Source organism: Dermacentor variabilis, chromosome 6, assembly GCF_050947875.1.
Source record: "Dermacentor variabilis isolate Ectoservices chromosome 6, ASM5094787v1, whole genome shotgun sequence".
Taxonomy (NCBI): Eukaryota; Metazoa; Arthropoda; class Arachnida; order Ixodida; family Ixodidae; genus Dermacentor; species Dermacentor variabilis.
In genome coordinates, this window is record NC_134573.1 from 114,591,979 (window position 1) to 114,616,492 (window position 24,514).

Here is a 24,514-nt window from a genome sequence, read left to right on the forward strand (position 1 = left end):
TTGAGAAATGTCTTGTTCCAAGACAATATTTGCTATATGTCTAGAGCTTCCTTTCTTGAAAACATTGCACTCACTACAACTTTGTCAAGAATGCCATGTCATGCTGATGATGCGCACACCATTTGTGACCTGGAGGTACAGTAGAACCTCATTGATACGATCGCATTATGTACGATTTCCTGGCGCCAACGTTTGCGGTCGAGAACACAAAAATAACTCAATACAGCTTCACTTCTTCTGTACCGGTTTGTGCATGCCAGCGCAGGAAACGTGATATTTCGGCACCTATTTTCAATACACCACCAAACTGGGATCATATGATACGTTTTCTGGCCGCTAGGTCCCGTGCAAACAAGAAAAGGCATAAGGTGCGTCTGATTGCGAAACAATAGCTGCCTGCTGCATCAGCTTCCCCACAATACTCGCATGCTCCTCTCGCGTGGAAATGCCAGTGCGCACTCGGTTTCCTATTCTGGTGCCAGCAAATCTCACGGGTCGTTGCACGCCACATTGACAGCTATCGCTGTCAAACCTATTGTGATAATCATTTTCAACTGTCTCTTTCACACAACATGTGACGTAGTGCCTTTGGGAGCCTACTGCACACTTTTCATAAGGAATAACTAGCGGTGTGCGAATATCAAAATTTTTTAATACGAATCAAATGTGAATACTTAGCTTCAATTATTGATATTCACATGTATTTATTAGCAAGTTAGGTTAAGTTTTTAGGTTAGAGCGTTGCAATTGCATTGTCAATGTTAAAAAACTAGACTAGTAAGTTGGTACACTAAAGCATTGCGTATTTGACTCATGTCATCTTGGAAAATTTAGTAATTCCCTCTAGCTGTCCTCGCTAGCCTGTGCCTTATTATATCGCATCAAGTGCCCATAAACTCTGAGACATTTGACCCTGTGCCAGTCGTCACTCATTGCACTTGCCGTCAAGCAACAAACTCAGAATTGGGAATGGCACTGCAAAAAAAAAAAAAAAAAAAGAAAAGAAGTGCACCCTCGCTGTTTGCAAACCCGTGCCCCTTGCTATTGAGAAGCTGGCTTTCCCGCAAAGTGTAGACATTTAGTGGCTAAGTGTGCCTTACAGGGGAAATTTCCCTAGCCACACGAAATCATCACAAAATTCAGCACAAGATCGCCCCCAATATTCTTAGTTTAAATAGAAACAAATGCTAAAACCGGTGTTTGCGACAACGTGTATCTCGGATCGCACGTTGTCTTGGATCGCATGGGCCTCACCAGCTGGATGCGCGTAGGCACCTCGTACTGCTACATTTCTCGCCATGTAGGCACGTCAAAACTTCCCGCCTAAATTTCCCACTCGAAGAAGCTGCTGACTAAGGCGGAATTCCAGAATTCGAGGGGCGCAAATGTATGCTTGCCAAATCCACAAAGCCGACAACAAGCATCTCAGGCCACGTGGGGCCCGCCCCATCAGCTTGACACATGTCAACATCTTGTGCTGCAGCGATTTGCACAATACTTCACACTGTCTAGATGTCAACGACAGCCCAATGTGTCAAATTTTTAGTAACTTTGGATCATATGTTTTCACAGTTGGTATGTTTTCTTTTTTCGTGCATTCTTTTTTCCAATACGTATGAACGAGGTTCCACTGTGTTGGGTGTGCAGCAATAATGAAAGGAGAGGCAGACAATATGGATGACAATATTGTTTTGGGACAAGATAAGCCCCAAACAGTGCAAACATATTTTGGAGCATACGTGGGTATTTTTAGAGAAGTAGCACATGGGCATTGGTTGGCCTTGTCACTAGGCAGGTAAGTACTAGCAAGGTTCCACTGTAATCATGTCAAAGTTGGAGAATTCAGTATATTTAGTCTGGTAACTGCCACATAAAGCCAACAGACACTGGTACCTTGGGAAGCATTGTGAAAATCAACTTTCGTTTAGTTGAAGTGTCTAGCAATTGCAGGGCAAGCTAATGTTGCATTTATTGTCAGATTCTCATCAGTGATCAGAAATGAAACTGTTAATAGGGAATAACTCGGTTCTAGTAGGAGCCAAACCTGCAGCCACCTCATGGTGCATTCGGTCTCATGTAGTTTTAATGGAGGTTCCACATTGCTGTGAGCAACACTGGCCAATAGTTTCAAGGCTAGCTCACACATGCTTGAACTGTCATGGACAAACAACATTAATAAGAAAGTATGAACACCTCTTAGAGGTAATAACTTAAGACTGCAACCTTACACCGCTATGTGTCTGATCGCCATGTGTCTGATGGCTCCCAACTAAGCACACAAGCTTATGTGATGCTGCCATCGCGTGAAATGATGGAAGCAGAAACAACAATTTGTAGCCCCAACTTCCTTACATTTCATTAGTGCATAATTTCCAAAGAAAGTGAATGGTGGTACTACTGCCACCTCAGCTATGTAAATCAGTAGAGTGTTGCATGTGTCATGTGGAGCCTGTGCTCCCTCTGGCTCCCTCTGATGTCAAGTTATTTCTTCTTTCACTTTTACCTCATTGTCCTGGACATGGCAGCCACATTTTGATGGGGTTGAAATACAAAAATGCTCGTTTGCTCGTTTGATTTAGGTCATCTTAAAGAACCCCAGGTGGTGAAAACTAATCCGGAGTCCCCCACTATAGTGTGCCTCATAATCATATTGGGGTTTTGGCGTGTAAAACCCCAGATTATAATTAATTAAATTGAGTAATGTTGCTTTCATTCAGATTATGTGGACAATTATAAATGTGCCGTACTCTACATTTACTACTTGCTTAATATATTAACTAAGCTTAAGAAGTTCAGTCCATATACGCTTTCCTTGGTTTCATTGTCTGTTGGCCTTATGAGACTCTGTCAAATTCTGTAATGGGAGTTTTTGACTATTGTTAAGCCTAATCGGAACACACTTTAATTGCGTTGAGGATTGGCAAATGCAGCACTACGATCTTTAGTGCTGCGCCGACTTCCATAGGATAGTAGGATAGCTTGTAAATGCAGGTTTGAGGATATAACAGGTGTTAATATGGCCGACTATTAAAATGGTGCGCATGTTCAACACAGAAAGGTTGTTCTGATAATAATAGTAACTGGTCCTAAGTTGCACATGTTCACACGAAACTTTCTAGCTTTAAGATCTGGCTGCATCAACAGCTTGATACGGCCTGGCCATGTCTGCACATTTGAGGTGTTTCTTCTAAATTAGAAACCACATGCCTTAAACACAAAATGCTGCTCAGGCGAAAGGATGCCAACTTGCTTAATTAAAAGAACACTGAGAAGATGCTAAAGACATTAAGTTAACCTGGATTGATAGATTACATTTCCAGAATAGCAAATGGGTGTGTGCCACTATGGACTGGCAGTGCTAAAGTTATGAATGACACAAAGACAAAATAGGGCTAGTGTGGCCACCTTTAAGTTTTCCTACCAGCTCTGCCATGACAGGAAATTTGACGGCAACTTATTGGAGTCTTCGTAATTGTTTCTTTGTTAGGGAAAATTATACTACAGTTGAATCTCGATAATTCGAACTCGAAGGGGCCCGAAAATTTGTTCTAATTAATAGAAGGACTTGTTTTTGAAGTATTCCTGCACGATAGTACGATGCACGAACGGTGCAAGTCGTGAAATATCGCGGCGCACAAGCACACAACGAGCGAGGACCACGAAACTGCCCATGCCAGCCAATGCTTGCTTCTTGATAATGGCAGAAAACGAAACTTTAAGGAGCGGGCTAAGCAGGCGCTGGGCTAGCACGGAGGCAGGCGTGTGCGGGGACCGTCGCAGAGGAGGGAGTTGCAAGGGAGTTGAGAGGGAGGGCAAGAGAAGCATAGTTGCGAGGAAGGGTGGGAGGGAAGCGTATTTGCTTCCCCGCTTGCTTGCTGGATGGCGCTAATTACCTCTGTCATCGAAGCAGCAGAGTTACCGAGGCCAGGACTGGGCCTCTACTGCTGCTTCCCTCTGCGTCTTCGTGTATATTTTCTTTCGTCTACTGACAGATCGGCGCAGTGTTTACCTTCTTCGTCCTACGTTCTTAATGCGAGTCATGTCTTATCAAGATGACGATGTCATTGCCGCTGATCATGATTTGTGTTGGTGTGCTCAGTGTTGCCGCATTCAAAAGACAAATAGAATGAGGTACTGGGTGTCGTCTTTGCGTTCTTGTATTCAGGGTCTGTCATGTTGTACAGCATCAGATATGGTGCACTGTCTCTAACAGCCTTTCTATTGGGACGTCTTGGTTTAGATGCGTCATTGTAAAAAACAAGCGCGAACGAGACCAATCAAGCTAACAAAAACTAGCACGAGCAAGAGCTGACGCTAGCAGACGATAATGGGAAAAAAGCGGTTGGGCGGGTCCGCATGATAACCAGTTTCCTGCATGTACGTCACTGTAGGGGCCACTTATTGGTCTCCCCCACTCGCGGCTTGCTTGAGTCGCGGCAAGCCACGAAAAATTAGCCCAGGACCAATCCCTCCCGGGGCGCACGTTGGCAGGGGCATTACGGCGCGACGCAGAAAAGGCAACCTTGCCATTTGAGAGAGGGTGAAATTGCCATCACATTTCTTTCTGTGATTTTTTTTTTTTTTTTTGCATGCAGCGTTGAGGGGTTTCTCCTAAGCCTTTCTTCTATGATGGCGTCAGAGCAATGCTGGTTGGAGGCACCACCGCGTGATTTGGCAGGCCTCTGAAAACATTGTCGGAGCGCGTTCAAATTCCTAAAACGCCCATTAGAATACACATAACTTTGTAGGACCACGGCATCAGTTTGAATAAACTGGAAGTTCGTATTAAGCGGTGTTTGAATTAACGAGACTCGACTGTATTGCGGTCAGTATAGATAAAAAATCAACTTTGCAATTTTTCTGGAACATTTCTGCATAGCTGCAGCCTGATTAAACAGAAATATTGTGAAATCTCTGATACCATGTTAACACCTTTGTTGCCACAATATAATGCAAAATTTAATAAGAAAAGTTTTGCTTTCATTTTTATTAGATGATTGCCTCCTCCCACCAAAGAAATTTGGCTGTAATTTTTAAAGGACATACTCTGTCATTGCAAGCTGGTCTAGAATTTCAGGTTTGGGTCCCTTGAATTTGTGAATGCCATGCTGCACTTTTCAGTCATCTTAGGCTAGCACTAGAAGCTGCTGTTTCCCTTTTAAATGCCTGCTGCATAAGTTTGTAATGCAGCTAGACTTTAGTCTCAGAAGTAGCACTCGTGCAAGTGTTTGTTCATGCTACCTTTTCGTGCCACATTTATAGTTTAACGACCAGTTTGTGTTTCTGTCCACAATGGCCCAGAATGTTGAAAGGTGAGGCTTCAGTATTTTACACAGCCTCAGTCTTGATATGTCAAAAAGAAAAGTAATGTTAGATGATACTAAGCAATCCTATTTAACACTACTGGAAAACCTGTTTCAGCACTTGCCTTTAACCCACTTGACTCACTGGCAAGAGCGGTTTAGTTATATATGTCAACAGCGCAGCCCAACATTTCTTTGGGAGGAGTGTCCGTGTATTTTGTCAGTGAGTAGCTTCGCTCACCTTCTTTGAAAATCCTGTTGCTGATTAAGCAGTAAGTTCATAGGCATAAAAGAGTGTTTGAGTAGTGCACCAGTGAACAAACAAACAAACAAGAAAAGCCTCTGGGCTGGGCTGGGGTCCTCCGTCTCTTGCCGCCTTTTTAGAGATGAGGAACTACTCGAGTTAAACTCGGACAAAGGCTACAGCTCCTGCGAGGCTAGCCCGACCACCTTAGGCCAGGCAAAGCGGGTGCTCCCAAGGATTCCCCGACCCGAGCGATTTGACCTGTCCCAGAGGTAAAGCAGCGGTGTGCTGTGTCCAGTGCATGATGCGGTGTTGGCAGGGAGCATGGTTGTGTGCGCAGCGGAGGCTGTTTGTGCTAGGCTGGTGCGGTGGTGCTTTGTTGTTGCTGCCGTCTTTGTTGTTGCTTGAGGTGACTGGTGGCCACTGCTTTCCAGAGTCGGCACTTCCTCACTTTTGGGTCACCAAGACAACCTGCATGGAGGAACGAAAAAAAGAATTTTCGGGAGGAGTCCCTTGCATCACTCTTCGTAATGCCACACCAAATAGTTTAAAGGGTCACTAAAGAAAAAAAATATTAAGCCAAGCTAGATTGATAGATTATTTGACTAGAAGTCTATCATGATTCCTTGTGGGCCAAAAGATGACTTCGTTGCTTAGAAAATTACTGCGGAAAGTCCCGCTGCTGCTCTTCAATTTGAATCACCCACTTAAATATGGACATTTTGACACAGTAATCACCACGTGACCGCTCTCTCTGTTGCTCCTTGTGAATCAGCTAGTGCTGACATCACATGAGAGGTACCTTAGCCCAAACCAGGTGGTACCACTCCAGTTTTTCTTTTTGTCAATTTGTTGCTTACAAAAGCTCTGTTCTTGCTATGAATGACAAATTCATTAATACCAAAACCTAATCTTTCAATCTAGCTTAGCATAATATTTTCCTTTAGGGAATGACTTACCACAGTGGGGGACTGGGGATTAATTTTAAGCACCTGGAGTTCTTCAACATGCACCTAAATCTTAATACACAAGTGTTTTTTTGCATTTCATCCCCATTGTAATGCGGCCGCCATGGGCATTGCAGCCAGGATTAAGCCCTTGATTTCAAGCTCAGCACTGCAGTGCCGTAGCCACTGAGCTTATGCAGCGAGTTATTTGTCCCATGTATTTAAGCCTAAAATTATACATGGGATGACATCTGCCACACCTTTCACAACGCACCCGCAATTGCACCACTTCACTTTTCCTTCCTTCATTGGAACCTACTACAGAGGGATATTCACTCTGCCAAGCCAGCAGCAACAGCATGATGTTTTAAACTGGGTGTTCGAGTGAGGTTGTGCTTGATGAAGCAAAGTGCATGCTCTCGTTACCGTAGTGTCTTAAGTCGATGTCTTGTGCAAGCTGACGAGGTTGTCATTGAACTTAATAAAGCTGCAATAGGCTAGATCATGGAGAGTCTGGGGGGCGTGTGCTACAGGCATGACACTACTGCGTGTTTAGAGCTGGTTGTGTGCGGAGCTGATTGTGTGCGGAGACAGTTGCATGGCAAGGGTCTCGTATGTGTTCTCTAATGGTGGATCTGCGTTAGCAAGCTTCACTTCAATACAGAGATGTATTAAAGTAGGATCATTGATAATGCGAAAATGAAAATACAAGCAAATGGGGGCCTCAGGAAAGCACATGAGATTACAACAATAAAGTGGGTGGCAGAGGATCTCCAGGTCACCCAAGGGGCAGTGGGGAGGATCAAAATGAGAACCATCAAATGAGAATCAAAATGAGTGAACAAGGGAAAACAGGAACCAGGACAGTTCGCGGGTTAGTGACGCAGGATCCCAGGACCTCCAAGAGGGTCAAAACAGGCACCAGGGCAGTTTGTGGGTTGGGCCCACCGAGGCTGGCGCATGCCGGGAAGTGTTAGTATACAAGATCTACTATTGCGGACAGCAGCCTCCGTGTGCAGCTATCGTGGACAGCTGATTTTGTGCACTCCCAATGCACACAGAGGCCTCAGAGAGTCCCCTGCCCACAAACTAGCACGGCTTCCAGCTTTGGTGTTCCTGTTGCCACTTTGGTGTCTTGGAGGCACCGCCAGAGTATGCTAAATAATGACCCCTTGTTTATACTTACTACTTCCTTTGCCACAATACACTGTACTATATGCTTCAATGAATAACCCAGCTGTATTGCGGTGTAGCCATTACGGAATACATACAAGGTTCTTGTTAGTTGCACTGTGCCTTTTGCACCAATAGCAGAGATCTGTTTCTTTTTAACTTTGTAATATAAATTTGCTTATGATAAATTTTCTGCTGAAAAAGGGCATTGTGATGCATCTGAAATTACCCACTACCAGATTTACTTTGGTTGTGTTGATCAGCTGTAGATAAGAAGCTTGGGGCATGGAAGTTGCAAAGGGGTCATTGAGCGAAGCACAGGGCTCAAGTGTTATACTCTTCTAGAAAGGTAAATGTACACTTTGTTTTTTGGAAGTTTTGGTAGCTGCTCAAGATGAAACCCTTTGTTCTTGTGCTAGTGTATGATAATTTTTTTCCCTACATACTTCGAGATATGACTTTTGCGATAGACCAATTTCACCAGCTTCAGCACGTGCAGATGTAGTCTTTGCCGGAGCTTCGATACTGGAAGTTAGTGTCTGCCTCAACTCTTATTTCTAAACCCATGTTGAACTTGATTGGCACAATCGTGGCAGAGACGAAGCAGCGTGGAGGATAAAGTCATGCGAGGAATTGAGGGCACTGTTGCCTTTTGGACAACAACAGAGTACAGCAACATTTGATCGAATGTATGGTTCATAGAAGGGGCTTTCATTTTGCATGTGATACTGTAGTGTCCCAGAATGTGTGGGGGAAATAGGCGTGTTTAAATGTGTCCCTTGACAAACAAACATTTGATTGTGCGGTCTGTCTGGATATTGTGGCCCCGATCATGAAGTACTAGTAAGTTCTTCCGTCCCTATTACTGGCACCAGCGTCACTGCAGAGGTGGGATCTTCTATTAGCCCTGGTACAACTAAAATTTCATGCATAGATGACATGCTTGGGCCCACTACTTACCTGTTTTGTTTAGAACAAACCACAACTTCAAATTGTCTGTAGCAATGTGCGGGGTGCCAAAAAGCAATTATTTTTATGTGGAAGGAACAGTTGCGTGGACTTTCATGGTAGGAGTGAGACACATTGTGTGTCAGGACTGTCCGCACAACTGTTCCTCTGTTGCGTAAATCCGTATTCCTTTACCTGGCATCACCACAAACAGTGAGTACGTACTTCTGATTCATTCTGATTGACAAGTAGGTGTGGCACCCAAACATGGTATTAAGCAGAATGAACTGCGAGATTTTAATGTGCAAGATTCTAGCATGAGCAGTCTACTGGTTTAGCTGATGTGGCGTTGGACATCTGCCTCCCTTATTTGCTGAGCATTTGGTTTGTGAAAATGGCTGTGCTGGCTTACGTAAGTGGAACACCCACGATGCTTTATGTGTCGCATCACAGTTGTACTTCTGCAGTGTCATAGTTAAGGGGCCCCTAAACCACTCTGAGCTCAAAGATTAGTTACATAGTGGTAGCGGGACACCAATCTACAATTTACATACAGCTGCAAGAATTTCTTGAAAGTTACATAGTCGCACCTGTGTACCAACATATACAATTAATATACAGCCGCAAGAAATTTTTTTTGAAATGATATCGTAATAGCCAAGTTACGGGAGTTTAATGAGCAACTACGTGGCCACTCCAGCATCTCGTTTGCCTTTGCTACACTCTTCCACAAGTGCTCTCGTCTACTCCCCTTATTTTTTCACCAACTCTGTGCTGTATAGCAGAAGCTACTTGTCACGTTAACACACCAGAAAAAAAAAAACAAAGGATTCTTCATTGTCCCTCCCTAATCACTCTCCCCATAATGCGGACTGAATGGAAAGCTTTACATACAGACCAATGCAGCACAGTGGGCGGCCTCTTCTTACTTCTTGGAACACACAGCCAGCTCTTGTCACGTTGGCGCTATAATCGTTCATCAGTCGACCAACTGACAACTTTCACCCTCGTGACAGCACGCACAGTGCCCTGCTGACATCACAGTGTATGAAGAAGGGAACGGGAAAGCCCAAAAAGGGGCACGGGATTGTTTCCTAAATTTGGGGCCTTCCAGTGGCACACACCGCTGCCACGTTCACCACAGATGATTGTCGCAGTATTCTGTACACAGCGCACGTGCTTATTTGAAATGTCATGTCTGCATCCCAACGCAATGGCTGTCGTACTTGTCAATTTTTGGGGGGGTGCAACATTTCCCGCAGAAATGTTGGCCATGTGGGAAGTGGTCAGCACCATTCCTGTTGGCCTGGGAGACATTACAGAGCAGATGGTACCAAATAACTAACGGATCCCCATGGGAGTACTCTTGCAAAGCGGAGGCCAAACTAATGGCCCCCAACAGCTGGAGATGTTGTGGCGAAAGGCTCCAGAAAAAAGTTGAAGTACAAGACAATAAAACGAATGTCGAAATCCTCTGGACACTAAGTCACGCTGGCATGGACATGGGAAATGCAGTTCCACATGTGATCGCCACACAAGTGTGTCGGCTTGATTATATGTGCACTGCCCTATGCTCCAGTTAACCATCAAACCTGGCTGACAAAAATTTCTGCATAAATCTGTGGGCTGAAGGCTCATCCTGTAGAGCACTGACACATTATTTTCGCCCCAAAATGAAAGCTTCGCAGCAAAATTAAAGCTAACAGACTGTTAGGCTGTTACTTGCCCAAAAGAGGTTTCCTTAATTAAACGAAGTCATGGCCAATGCTGCATACATACTGCACGTGCTTGACCAGTGGCATCAAGAATGACAAGCAATGACTGTCGACACTTGTACCCGATGCGGACATTGTCATGAGTCATGCAGAGCAGATTTACGCCTTATTGGAGCAGTGCAGCTTTCTCACAAGGAAGATCTGATGTCCCACACTTACTACGCGATGACAGGACAACTCTAGCAAATCTAATACAATCTAACCTTGAAGCACAGGAAGCCATTACGACATACGGTAGTCAAAGTTACCTGTTTCGTGTGGTGTAAGAGAGTTCGACTAGCCTATGCGAGAGCAACTGAATTGAACATGCTTCTACCAAGAATTACAAGGGTTTGCACAGGCCAGAAGAACAAATACCAAGACGAAGATGCTCTTTACCCGACAATCCCCTAACCTAGACTCCTTTCCTACATAATCTTCAACAATCTGGCTGAGCGCTGTCCCCTTTCTTGAATTGAAGATGTATTCTTATAATAATTTAAAATGCATTCAAAATATTAGAGATGGTTTAGAGGCTCCTTAAAGACAACAATCATGAGATTTTGCTGCTAGCTATGGCTCCACGTGACAGTAATACATCATTGGTAGCACATGCATGAGGAGCCTAAACATTGCATCGTTCTGCTTGACAGAAAAGAAAGAAAGTGTCTGAAATCAGTATTGGCCTAAGTTTCTCTCTGTGCCGGTAGCTGAGCTCTGGCCACTGCACCCTGTAGATTCCGCATAATAAAGTGTGCAATGTAGTGGGCTTCTAGGTGGCTCTAACTGGTGTGGCAGTACTTTGTGGGCATGGGGCTGGTGTTTTTTTGCATGCGGATTCCCCTAACACTGCTGTTTTTCGTTTTTTTTCTTTGTTTGTCTTGCCTCTTCTTTTCCTTTTTTTCCTCCCGCTATCGTTTCTCTTGACCGCACCGTGCCTTCGGTGCCTGTATGTCCTGTTTGTTTCTCTCTGCTTTCTTGGAACTTTTTTTCTAATGTTCCATGGTCAAAAAAAAAAAAATGCTGGCCTCTGCCCCTCCTGAATCTAGGACATCCTTTCTTCTTAGCTCCGCAACGGCCACAAGTCCGACGGACGCGATCCCACGGTCACCCTCAACATTTTCCTTCGGGTAACGTAGTTCTTGCAAACATTTTTTGTTCTTTCTTTGTGACAAAAGTATCCAAGAAATAATTGAGTTGCTGGTGCTGCTGCTGTTCTTATCTGTAATTAGGACGGAGGACCTTTGAGGCTTGGTCAAGAAAGTTCCAGGTGCTAACCCAAGCTGCTTTGCAGTTGAAAACAGTTCTGAGCGTTGTTTTAGGTGTAATAAGTGAACACTGATGTGCCAAATTGGTATGTGTAAGTAAGCCCAAGATGGAGGATTAGAAATTCTTTTAGTGCTGGTTTTATCTGTGCTCTTGGGCAATGTTCTGTCAGTCAGTTGTCGTTTAGTACCCATGTAGTTCAAGACAGATCTGCCCTTCCTTTTTTTCTTTTTTTGATCAAGCAGGCCAAAGAACTTTTCTATGAGCAAAATACAATGTGACATACTTGTCCAGTAGTACACTTAAAAGTTTTACTTTGTGTGACTGTGGTCACCTCTGCGTACAGTTGTTTGCCTGTTAGTGTTTGAGACCCCATGCGTAAAACACTTTTTGTCTGCTTCAGAGGCCAAGTGTTGTCTCATGAAGTGTTGTGCCTTGTTGCAGTGGCAGTCAGCAGTGTCTTTTTCTCTTAAATGTTAAATTCTGTCAAGCGCTTTATTAACTTCAAGACGCAAGTGTATGTCCTGCAAGCATATCTATTATGCTTGTCCGTAGTGCTTTGTATCTGTCAGGTTGCTTTATTGGGCTTGGCATGTGCTTTGTCAGTGTAGGACAGTGTAGTTCGTTTGGGTTGCTAACAATGGTTCTCTGCTTTAGATTAGTCATCAGCTCATGTGGAACTGCACTGTGTGCAGAGCCAGAGCAAATTGGTCTAGATTTTAATTAGCCAACTGATTGACTTCCTTATTGTAATGGCTGGGCATGTGGAATTAGAGAGCTTTAGAGAAAAGTGTATGACAGCTGTGTCTTACCAGTACTCACCTACGGGGCAGAAACCTGGAGGCTTACAAAAAGGGTTCTACTTCAATTGAGTACGATGCAACGAGCTATGGAAAGAAAAATGATGGGTGTAACGTTAAGGGGGATAAGAAGAGAGCAGATTGGGTGAAGGAACAAACGCGAGTTAATGACATCTTAGTTGAAATCAAGAAAAAAAAAATGGGCATGGGCAGGGCATGTAATGAGAAGGGAACATAACCGATGGTCATTAAGGATTATGGACTGGATTCCGAGAGAAGGGAAGCGTAGCAGGAGGTAGCAGAAAGTTAGGTGGGTGGATGAGATTAAGAAGTTTGCAGAGACAACACGGCCACAATTAGCACATGACCGGGGTAGTGGGAGAAGTATGGGAGAGGCCTTTGCCCTGCAGTGGGCGTAGCCCGGCTGATGTTAATGATGATGAGCTGGTGCAAAACATGCTAGCATTACTGATTCAGCGGGTATGGAATGGGACTGCAAACTGTAGCGCTGCTGTTGACAACTGGTGTCGATATGTTCAAACCAAAACGTACATAAAAACCCTGTTGTGTGACACTTCTTGGCAAGGCAGTGTGTAGTATTAAAGGATTCACATCACCACTAAATGCTTTTGCAATGCCAACAGATGGGAACGACAAATGGCCAGAAAGCAATAAGAGGCCAATGCGACTTGCTTGAGGGCAGTAACGCAATTAGTCGCCACTGTTGATTCTATTGGCTGTACCGTTCTTCTATTTCACAAAAACTACATTGATGAAATGTATGCATATTGACTAAAGCCATCTCATTACTGCACTCTTGAATCTTGTAGAGTAGTGATGGAACAGACACGCTATCAAGAGAACAGGTGTACCTGAAGTATGGCATTCCAGTACTGATTGCAGTTGTAAGGCACAAATGTGTTGCTCCCATATAGTATGCATAATTGCGAGTTACCAGTTCCGCTGGGTAGGATGCCAGTGGAACTGCGTAGCATGCTACACAGCACGAATGCACATAGCTTTCAGATGTCCACTAAGGTAAGATGTGTACTGTGTGCTCTCGTTGTTTTTTATGTGCAATAGAGGGCTCTCACACTCTGTCCTTTGCATTTGACCTGATCTTATCTGACCTATCATGAAGCCCAGTGCTTAAGAGCACGTTATAAGCTGCAGTAAGCGGATGCTCCTTGAGATCGTTAAGAAAATTACTCAAAGCATGCTATACTATAAAGCTATAGCTGCAAACTCCGCAAAGTGAAATGTCCCTAAAGGTTCTCTGGAGGGGGGTACTGCAAAATGAAAGAGACGTTGCAAAAGAACCAGTGATAAAGTAAAGCCTGGATGCCTAGACCAGTCTTGTCTCTTTCCTCTGCCTCTGTTTGACTAACGTGGGCACAAAATTAAAGCTCTCTCTGGAGAAAAATGAGTCTCGACAAGGGGATGTGAGCATTCTTGAGCTAATGTGGATAAAGCCATGTTGGCTGGCTGGGGCGCAGCTCTGAAACGTCGGAGGGCGGCATGCGACGCTGCAGCTCCGGCCTACTGAGCCCGCCCGTGGACGGCTCGTCCGTGGACCAGGAGTCGGGCGGCTTCTACCTCCTCAAGAAGGACTCGCAGCGACGGCAGACCATTCTGCGCGTGCTCGAGGAAGACGGCAGCACGGTTTGTGGGCTGCGCCATCACTCTTTCCACCAGTGCTACTATAGTGAACTGCATGTTAAAAATTCATTTCTGAGCGGGCCTTTTCTGCCACCATTAACAGAGATAGCTGTTCCCCTACTTTTCATTTGCAATAACTTTTTTGTACATCTTTCCTATGATTTGTCGCTATAGTCACCTTGTTGCTGTGTTACCTTATGCACAGCTGGAAACCAGGTGAGGAAACATCAGCTTTCACTGTTAATGTTGACACTGTGGTTCTGCTGAAGTAGCCTTTCATAATCTTTCCTTCCTTTTTTTTTCACAAAAACAGGCTTGAAGCGATGAATGTGTGTGATATAGTTAGTGTACACTTTTTGTTCATTCAACTTTAGTATTGTTGCATTGTTTAAAAGGTGCGTGCACGCTTTTTGTTTAGTATGAACTGCTTTTGTGTCCCACTGGTTGACTTTGGAATTATTTTTACTTCAGGCATACTGCTTACACCATCTAATAAAGAATCCTCTTCTGTGATAACAGTATCACTTTAGATGAAATAAGCTTGTGCCAGAACTTAGGACTACTGCTAGTGCTATATACTGCTATGAGTGATGAAAGAACATATAAGAGAGCCTCCATGTTGTAGCCTGAAGAAATATTGCAGGTCATGTAACGTGGCTACTTTTGTAGTGTGGCCTAGATGTATGTACAGATGTGTTGAGAGCAGAAAGAACCAGTGACAGCTGCTAGCATTGTAAGAAAGTCAATTGTAAGGACTATAACTTAGTAGTCACCTGTCAGGCAAAGCAAGGAACTTGCACATGACAGGGATGATGAGGTTGACACAAGTGGCACTAGCAGAGGGCTTAGTTTAACCTCACAGAGATAAGTTTTGTATCAGAGCTGCATTTCCTACCAGTGTGTTCTTAACAGTATCATTTTTTCCTGAGAACAGCTTCACTAGAACAGCATACAGAATATGCTAGGCTTGTTAAATACTTTTGTGCATCCGTCAAGAAAGGTCTTCGCAAGGAATATGACGAAATAACAGTAAGCAAGAGCTTTCATTCAGTGCAATTATAGATCATTACAATGTTTATGCCTCAAAGTAAGAGTGGGTAAATATTCGAAGTTTAGAATGTGAATCTAATATTACCCACTATTTGTATTCGCATTCGAAAATAAACTATTCGGCATTTTCAAATATCCAAACTGACCAAGTATTCCTCGACAATTGACTGTTACAAGTCTGTTCTCTTCCTGCTAAACAAAGTATCGAAAATTATTGTAAGTTGCACAATGGCAATACTTTTCTAAGAAATTCACAAATTAAACTAGTAATGCAAGATTTGTTAACGGTCTTGAAGTGGAAGCCTACATGGCAACCACTGATTTTTGCTTGTAGTCTTTCATTTAGTGTTTTTTTTGCAATGTCATCATGTAGCAGTTCTATCTTTTATGCTACAGCCATTGATACTTTCCTTGCAACAGTTCCTTTGTTTGTCAATAGCTTTTTTTTTTCTTTTTCACGACATTTAATCTTTCTTCCGCAACCATTTATTTAGTGTTTTTGTAAAGGTATTTATAAGCAGGCAGCATTGATTCTGGGAAAGTGGGTTTGCAATCAGGCTTTCAAAATGTCGAGAAGTTATGCGTGCAGCTTTTTAATGCCAATTAATGACCTTGCATTTAAAACTGACCCTTTGTCTTTGATAGTTTACTTTTTCTTGTGCTAGTCAGTACTGCTGTCGTACTTGATTATACTGAAATAAACATTCCTGCTGTAAATACATATATGCATCTGCATTTTACTATTCAATATTTGGCTTGATATTCAATACTTACTATTCATATTCAATTTGTATTTATAAAAGTTTATATTCATCCACCTGTACTCAAAGCTAGGAAGGCACATCTAAGAAATTACCTTTATGTTGTAGCATTCACTTACATCTATAGCGAACTGCTTATTGAGCACTTTCCAAATGGTGCCCCGTGTCATTGTTTTGTTTACAGAGTTCCCACCAAAAGAACAATAGAAATTTGCTAGGGTCGACTGAATATCTTGTCGACAGCAAAAAAAGGAAAAATACATAGGCATGTAGTGGGACCAGAGAACACTGCAAGAATGCTATCTGCTTTGTGCTGCTGCTTGTTAACTGTCAGTTTCACCATGTAAAACTGCTTTTTTGATAACTCTGGCAATAGATATTCTCATTCAGAACATCTTGTCCTTCTAATATGAATGACACACCCTTACCATGCATAAGGAGATCTCTCCCTTCTCATTTCCAGCCTCAAATAGCGCCTTCACTTAATTTGAGTCGAGGATTTCTGTTGCCACTGCTTTAAATGCTCTAAATAGCCTTTCTTTTCAACGCAGCTAAACATTGCCTTGAGCAGCCAGAGCGCAAATCAGGTCTCTGAGAGATGGACAATGGCTGGAAGCTGGTTTCTGAGTAGTTGTCAGGGGCACAATAAAATAGGGGGATGGCAAGCTGAGTTTCTTCAGAAAAACTTGCTTGGGCCCCAAAAAAAGGAAGATAAATTTTTTAAGGCGCTGTTATACTCCAACGTAATATGCGCAAGCCTACGCACTCGCGCAGATGTTGCATTGACTATAACGAGACACTCGCACAGTCTGGCGCGGTGATATAATGAGTCTTCTTTTTTTTCTTTTTTTGCTAATTCCTTCCATATGATCAGCCATTCTTCTGCCAAAAAAGTACAGAGAATAGATTTGGAGTAGTAATCTACCATTCTAAATGAATTAGTTTGCCTCTCATTTGTGTCCCTTTAACAACTATTAGCAGGTAAAGTGGTTATGGCTTTAGTCGACAGAATCATTGCCATTTGGTGAGTGAATGCATGCATGCCTTTTTCTCTATTTCTGCCCATCAGATCTGTGACATATGGATGAACAAGCTGCAGCAGGACAGTGGCGACGACTTGGTCATTACAAAGGCAAGCTGCTACTCTTTTGCCCTGCTTTGAACTGAGCTGGCAGCTTGAATAGTTGCTTTAGGAGCCATGGGAAAATTCTAGGGAAGAAAACAGCTAGCGTGTAACAACCACAATGTATACATGTGAGTGCCTGAAGAAAAGTAGTACAGTTTCTTTCTTTACCTTAGGATGCCAAGATTGAACCTCAGTGTGAAAAGTACTAAAGGAACTATCGTAACTGTATTTAGAATGCTGTCACTATGCACTATAGGCAGCAGTATGGACGCTTGTAGAGTATGACCTTGTTTTAGTACTTCTGCCAAGATTGAGCAGGAAGAATAAGATGCACCGAGGAGCATGGCTTTTGTGTTAGTTACTTCTACATAAATTCAACAAACAAAGAAGCCAAAGAGACCTTCAGGGAAATGAACTGTTCTTTTTATTCAAATGTAGAAATAAGGAAAAACAGAAGTGAAAGTGTACGAAAAGGCTGTCAACCAAACCCTCTCCTTTGTGCATCACGAGTGCACTTTCTCTAGCAATTGAGATATGGAGGCACCTGCCCCCCTGTCCATTTTTCTTAGTATATGTGTGCATGCATTCTAGGTTTAGCACTGGGAGTTTTAGCCAGTGCCACTTACTTCCAGGGGGGTGGATGTGAAGTGCCTTTTCTATCACAGGCGTCGCGTTGCATGCAAACTTCAGAGCAAGCGATTATTCAATAAACCCCTGTACGCTACCCCAGGGCGTCAAGGCTTCCAGAGTGGCCTTCGCTATTAGGAATGCATTATATCAAGCAAACTTCTAGAGTGGCAGACAATGTGTTTTTCAATTGCACTGTATGCGAAACACTTCGATTAACACAACCGAATTAGCTTTCCGGTTGTTGAGGTGCAGCACTCGGATTTTTTCTGCAAAGATTATTATCAGACAAATTTGGAATCACAATTATGCTTCACTGGAGTTCATTTTTAATGATGCTAAAGCTGCAAGGCACAATCGAAATGCAAGCTGTATGTGCTCATAATTTATCGGTGTTTGATGGGTGTGACAATTTTCACGAGACTGCAGCTGTAGAACATAGTATGTTTTTTGAGCATGCTTGTTATTGTGGATGTGGATGTGTTGGGCCTGTACTGTGTGAACACGGAGCAAAGTGGACTAGATTAGGTCTACAGCATGCTGCACTTAGATTCAACAACGCCATTCTCAATGACCCTGAGAAACAAATTGCTGCCTGTTACTCAGAGTTTGGTTTTCAACGAATGAATTCTTTCCTTGCTTCTTTTCTCCACAGGAGATAAAAAAATTTGTGTATAAAATGTGCATCGCGAAAGTTCGTTGAAGTTTGTTACAGCCAAGGTTCGATCTACGGAATTACCTGATATGTCTAACTACTTTAGCATGTAAATCTGTACATTATAACAGGGTTATACTATATATGCTTCTCTTGGAACTGTGAATCGAGTTTGGGAACTGTTTGTATTATGTTGTGTCCTTTCTTTACCTTGTTTTTCTTTATGCCACGTCTTGCTGAACGTGCATGCAGAATCATTGTTGTAGAGTGCTTTTGTCATATGTGGCATTGTGTGGCAACCCAAGGTGTGTCGCTATGTACAGGACCAACTTCTAGCCCTCATCGATGGCTTCAAGAACTACATCCCAGAGCAGAATAAGACTGGCCTCCAGCACATTATTGGTAAGCACACTTCGATTTGTGTTATTTTCTTGTGAGCTTATTCCTCAGTTATGAACGGGAAACTAGTGATAAAGACGCATTCACAAGGGAAGTGGACAGGACGAACACTTAACATACAGCTATGTTTGTTTCTAAAGGAACTTCCACCGATAAAAGATATGTTCATACAGCATTATTTGGGACAGGAGAGAACAAAAATAGAATCAGATTGGTATCAAACAACGTCAAAATTTTGGACAAAAGAGAACAAAGGCAATAGCAGAACAGGGTTGTGCATGTATAGCTTCTTTCCATGGAATTTTCTCCAAGAATAAACGCTCATGTAAGTCTAGGGCTCGTACTGTCCATTTCTTTCCTCGCGAAAGCGTCTTAATTGATTATTTGTTTATCCAGTAGTATGTGGCAACCCAGCTAGCAAGAAATGCTGTTACGTCCACAGGATTTGTACACTGTCGAGGCATTCTAGCTGAATACCTTGAAGAAGGGCAGTCAGTATAGTATTCCTCTTCAGTGAAATGATTTTGTTTCAACAAAAAAAGTTGTCTTCATTGACAAGTAGAGTTTGTCTTCATTGACAAGGGGTCTAGGCTGAAAATTTCAAGACTGAATTTTCCCTTGTTCACCTACTGTTGATCAAACCAAGCCTCCATCCTTCTGGGAACCCCTTTGTCTTGTTCACCTGCAAAAATGTGCATTTCTTCCATTTTACTGGCACACTGTCAGCCTTTCCAGTCCAACGCCTACGTCTCTTTCGTACGTGCAGGAAAGTTGAAGCAAGAAGTCAACCACGACCACAAGGCCCTCAACCAGCTCGCAGTAGCCTTGTACCTTTTCCAGAGTGCGGTAAGTATGGTGTCAATGATTTTTAGTGGCAGAGTTGGCCTGCAGTTGCCAGATGAATACTCTAATCGTGGCTTAGATGTGGTTTGAACTTCATACCCATTTGCTGAGCTATCACATCACTTTTGTATAAGGGAAGAAATTGTTATCCACCCGACTGTAGCACGAGGCTACTAAGGAAGCTAGTATGGGTTTTTCAGAAAGAAAGCTTCACAGTTGAACAAAAGTTTCTTCTGATCTGGGAATCGAACTAGGGACCAACGACTTTCTGGGGTGGTTGCTCTGCCATCTGAGCTAACCAGGAGGCTAGCCAATCACAGCACGAGGGCGAATTAATGAGCAACTCGGAAGCACAGGAATATGGCAAATGAGGTACATTGTCAATTCACTTTACAAGCTGCCCCAAATTATATGTGGGGGACAATGTACAGTCGACTGCCGTTAATACGAAGTTCACGGGGACCGCAAAAAACTTCGAATTAAACGAACTTCCAATTAAGCACAAAACACAAAAAACAGCACTTTATTTGTGGCGAATCGAGTATTTTCTCTAAGAAAAATAGTCGGTCATCTTGCTTTGCTTCTTCTTGCCGAATCGCGCTGCTGAAAGCAAGTTCTGCAGCCTGTAGATGTGGCGGAACGCTTCTTCCGCGTTACCTTCAGCGGCAAAGAAGCGCTCCGCAAGAGCAAGGCCCGCAGCTACATCGGCAGCCTTAGGTTGCGGCTCGCCTTCAACGTCATCGTCGCTTTCCTGGGTCACTTCCTGGGGCCAAATAATCTCTACAATTTCGCTATCCGTCAGCGCACCGCACGTTTCGACCGCCTTGTCTACGGCGACGTAATCTTCAAAATTGACGTCCCCGAGAGCATCACCAAAATCAGTGCCGTCAAGCTCGCTTGTTGACGCTTCCTTCGCTGAAATTTCAGAGGCATCCTCCGAAGAAGCTGCCACAAAACCGCAAGCCCTGAAGCAGTTTGCGATTGTTTCTTGCTTCACACGATCCCATGCTCGCGCCAACATGTGGATGGCACTAAGCAGGCTCAACTCGTACTTTGTGGAGCTATCCATACACAAAATCATGCGCTCGAGGAGGTGCCGCCTGTACAGGACTTTAACATTCTTGATGATGCCTTGGTCCATTGGCTGCAAAACAGCCGTTGTGTTTGCAGGCAAAAATGCGAGGCGTATTGCACTCAAGGCTGGCACATTCACGTGAGCACTGCAGTGATCGACAAGGAACAACACCTTGCGGTTCGAAGCAGCAAACTTGCGGTCCAATTTGCTTATCCAGCTCTTGAAGATTTCGGCCGTCATCCACGCTTTTTTGTTCGCCTCATAGTCCACAGGCAGTGTCTTCACGCCTTTAAAACATCTCGGCTTCGCGGCTTTCCCGATCACAAGTAACCGACATCGTTCCGTGCCAGTCATGTTTGCCGCAATCAGCACCGACACTCTCTCCTTGCTGCGTTTGCCCCCAGCATAGTCGTCGTCCTTGAATGTCAGGGTCTTCTCTGGTAGAAGCCGATAGAAGAGTGCAGTCTCATCTGCATTGAAGATGTCTTCCGGTCTGTATTCGAAGAGATATTCACACAGCTTTCCGTCCTTCCACGTGGCGCATGTTTCCTGGTTAACGGACGCCTTTTCACCATACACGCTCTTGAAAACCAGGTCATGGCGATCTTTAAAGCGCGTCAGCCATCCATCTGACGAAACGAAGTCCTCGATCGCCAACATTGCTGCAAGCATTTGGGCTTTCATCGCAACAATGTCTCCGCTGAGAGGAAGTTTGTTGCTCCTGGCCTCCCTAATCCAAACCAGCAGAGCCTTCTCCAACTCTGGGTAAGCGCCGGTGCGCATTCGCTTCCGAGAAGTCTTGAACTTGTCGTTCTCAAATGCATCCATTATTGTGCGCTTGTTCTTGATGTAGTTAGAGAGCGTGTTCGGCTTGATCCCGTACTTCCGCGCTATGTCTTGTTTGGCGGCACCTCCCTTCTCAACTTCCTTCAAAACCTCGACTTTCGTTGCCAGGTCGAGCGTGCGATAAGAGCCACGGTTTGCCATGGCTATAAACTGCGCGACTAGGTACAGTCAATTCCAAATCACTCGTGGAACAACCTAGCCTACGAGCTTCCCGCACAAAGGCGCTCGACCAACACACGCCTCGACGTAACGCTGTGCACGCTGCAAGACTAATCTCACACAATCTCGCCACTGCCAGTATGCAGCGCTGCGTGCACCTATGGCACCCGCGTGGCCTCCGCGATCAGCTCCGGCCACACGCGGCAGCCGCACGTGGCCTCCGGCGGGAGCCGCTTCGCCTCCCGCCGGAGTTGATCGCGGAGGCCACGGCAGCCGTAGCAATGAATAATCGCGCCGCTCCGATAAGGATGGCGTTGCGGGCGGCTGCGGTGGCGATGACACCAACGCGGAGCACGGAACTGTTGCAACACTTGAAAAATTGCACATTCTACCAAAGAATGATGGTCACCTCGAGGATCCCGGCTGAAAATTAACTTCCAATTAAACAATATTACTGGATGAGGACTTCGAATTATCGAGCGATTTCTTCTATAGGATTACATGCAAAACTGACGGGACCAGCACTTCACTTCTAATTAACCGAAAATTCCAATTAAGCGGCTTTGAATTATCGGGAGTCGACTGTATTCAACAGTAAGAAGTGGTCATAATTTGTTTGGGGCAAGCTTTTGTTTTTTGCTTTTGCCGCTGAACTTTCTAATGCTGTTAACCTCATGCGATAACATGTTGTATACATGACGATGTCAAAAATAAGAATTGTATAGTACAGTTGAACCTCGCGATAATGAAATCGGCCGGAAATGCAGAAAAATTAACCTTCACAAGAATTTCGTTGTTGCAAAATGAGACAGTGCAGACTGGTATTGTGTCGCAGAACGAAACTTTACTGTCAAAAGTCCGTTAGCCGACTTTCGCAAGCTTTTCTCACTTTGATGACAGTACAAAGTGCACCGTCGATCAGCAGTGGCAGCACTGCCTTGAAACAGTATTCTGGGTCAATTGCTTTCAGGGATATGGTCACTTTTGTGAGGTTTTGCTTAATTTAGAACCGGATGCTGAGCAAGAGCGGTCCACGCATGCAGCAGCGTTTACCCAGCGCACGCTGTTGTCCGTAGGCACTGACACATCTGGTGCTGGGTGCGAAAGTGATAGTGTCTCGTATATTCAAAGGCCATCGATAAAGTTTACAGCCCCTACATGCAAATCTATGTCCGCCGCTTAACCCGCATGGGATGCCTGATGGCAGCCTTGACGGCAGAAATTTGCCTTTAGTGTCCATATATAATTGCTTCACACTAAAGTTGAAATACCCTATACGTTTTTTCATGGAATCTGTGGTCTCCATACTTCTTCTTGCACCTGTACAGAGTATATCTTCAGTTCAGACAGGTTATATATTTACGTAAACTTATGAGGCTAAATGTTTCGTTCGTTTTATGCATTTTATTAACAAGCCAGGTAATTTATTTGTTAGGCTTATATTGAGAAACATATCCTCTAATTGGTTCTGACTTATCTGCCCGCTTTATGTTTTGGTTTCTTGGTGCCTGTGATGTTCTGACCTGAGCTCTTGCATATTCTGCATGGTTTGTTCCTTATTGAGTGTTATAATGTGCAGGTCAATGAAGTGCTCCGGAACCAGAGTATCAAACCACATTGGATGTTTGCCTTGGACGCTCTTGTCATGAACGCAGCTCAAATGGCCAGTGAAATCCTGTCCTGTGGTAAGAGCCATTCCCTTTGAAAGTTTGAGAATTGAATTTCTAATAATATTTCTTCTTTTGTGGGAATGTCACAAAACAATAACACTGGGAGCCTTAAGTTGTTTTGGCTCCTTCATTCTTTTTACTGCACTAAGCAGTAATGAGCTTGCAGTTGAGGTATCCTTATAACATCACGGCTGCTTGTAACATTACGTTCAGTGCCTCATCCCGTGCATCCCAGTCCCATGGAAGCATTTCGTAGTCGCACCGCCATCCATTACACCATTGTTGTCACGCTATCATTCTGTTGTTTTGCCGTCGTCATTTCACAGTAGTCGCACCATCTTCGTGCTGTGGTCATTCTATTGTAACCATGCCATCTTCATTATGGGTCTGTCATTACATCATCCATCATACCCTCATTTCATCATCGTCATGTCATGGTCATGCTGTAGCAGTTCCATTGTCCTGCCGTCTTCATCATGCTGCCGTCATGACACTGTCATCGTTGCATCATAATCTTCATCACCTCATGGTCATTGCAGCATTGTCATCTTATAGTTGTCCCTCTTGTTATGTTGCAGTTATTCAGTTGTGATCCTGCTGTCACCATCAAACCGCTATCATCATGCTATCTTCGTGCTCTCATCGTCTGTTATCATCATTCCATAGTTGTCACACAGTTGTCATGATATAGTCACTCTGTTGTCATGCCATCATCATGCTGCTGCCATCATACTATTGGTTATATTACATTGTCATCTTGGTATCATTTTGTTTATTCAGTTGTGATCCTGCTGTCATCATCAAACCACTATCATCATGCTATCTTCGTGCTCTCATCGTCTGTTATCATCATTCCATAGTTGTCACACAGTTGTCATGATATAGTCACTCTGTTGTCATGCCATCATCATGCTGCTGCCATCATACTATTGTTGTTATTACATTGTCATCTTGGTATCATTTTGTTGATGTCATGATGTCTTCATCGTACCGATGTCATACTGTCATTGTCACGTTATTGGTGTCATTCTTTTTTCATCATGATACCGTTGTCACACTTTCATTGTCATTCTGTCATCATTCTGTTGTCATGCTGTCTGTCTCGCACTGTCTTCTTGCTGTCATCTCTCTGATCATTCCATGGTCTTTAGATCGTAGTCCTTGCGCTATAGTCATTCTATTGTCATCATGCCATCTTCATGATGCTGC

General features: G+C 43.8%; 1 protein-coding gene across 13 annotated transcripts in view; it reads left to right on the top strand.

The window, feature by feature from the left end:
* Positions 1–24,514, top strand: part of Ask1 (apoptotic signal-regulating kinase 1) — a 123,393-nt gene that overhangs the window by 68,461 nt on the left and 30,418 nt on the right. For 4 of the 13 annotated variants that reach the window (XM_075695525.1, XM_075695524.1, XM_075695520.1 and 1 more), the window contains 7 exons: positions 5,688–5,819; positions 11,419–11,499; positions 13,932–14,097; positions 16,975–17,037; positions 18,637–18,715; positions 19,479–19,558; positions 23,215–23,320. In XM_075695525.1, coding sequence (XP_075551640.1) covers positions 5,688–5,819; positions 11,419–11,499; positions 13,932–14,097; positions 16,975–17,037; positions 18,637–18,715; positions 19,479–19,558; positions 23,215–23,320 — 707 coding nt within the window. The remainder of the gene's footprint in view (positions 1–5,687; positions 5,820–11,418; positions 11,500–13,931; positions 14,098–16,974; positions 17,038–18,636; positions 18,716–19,478; positions 19,559–23,214; positions 23,321–24,514) is intronic. The other 9 variants (XM_075695522.1, XM_075695521.1, XM_075695523.1 and 6 more) reach the window with 9 other exon arrangements.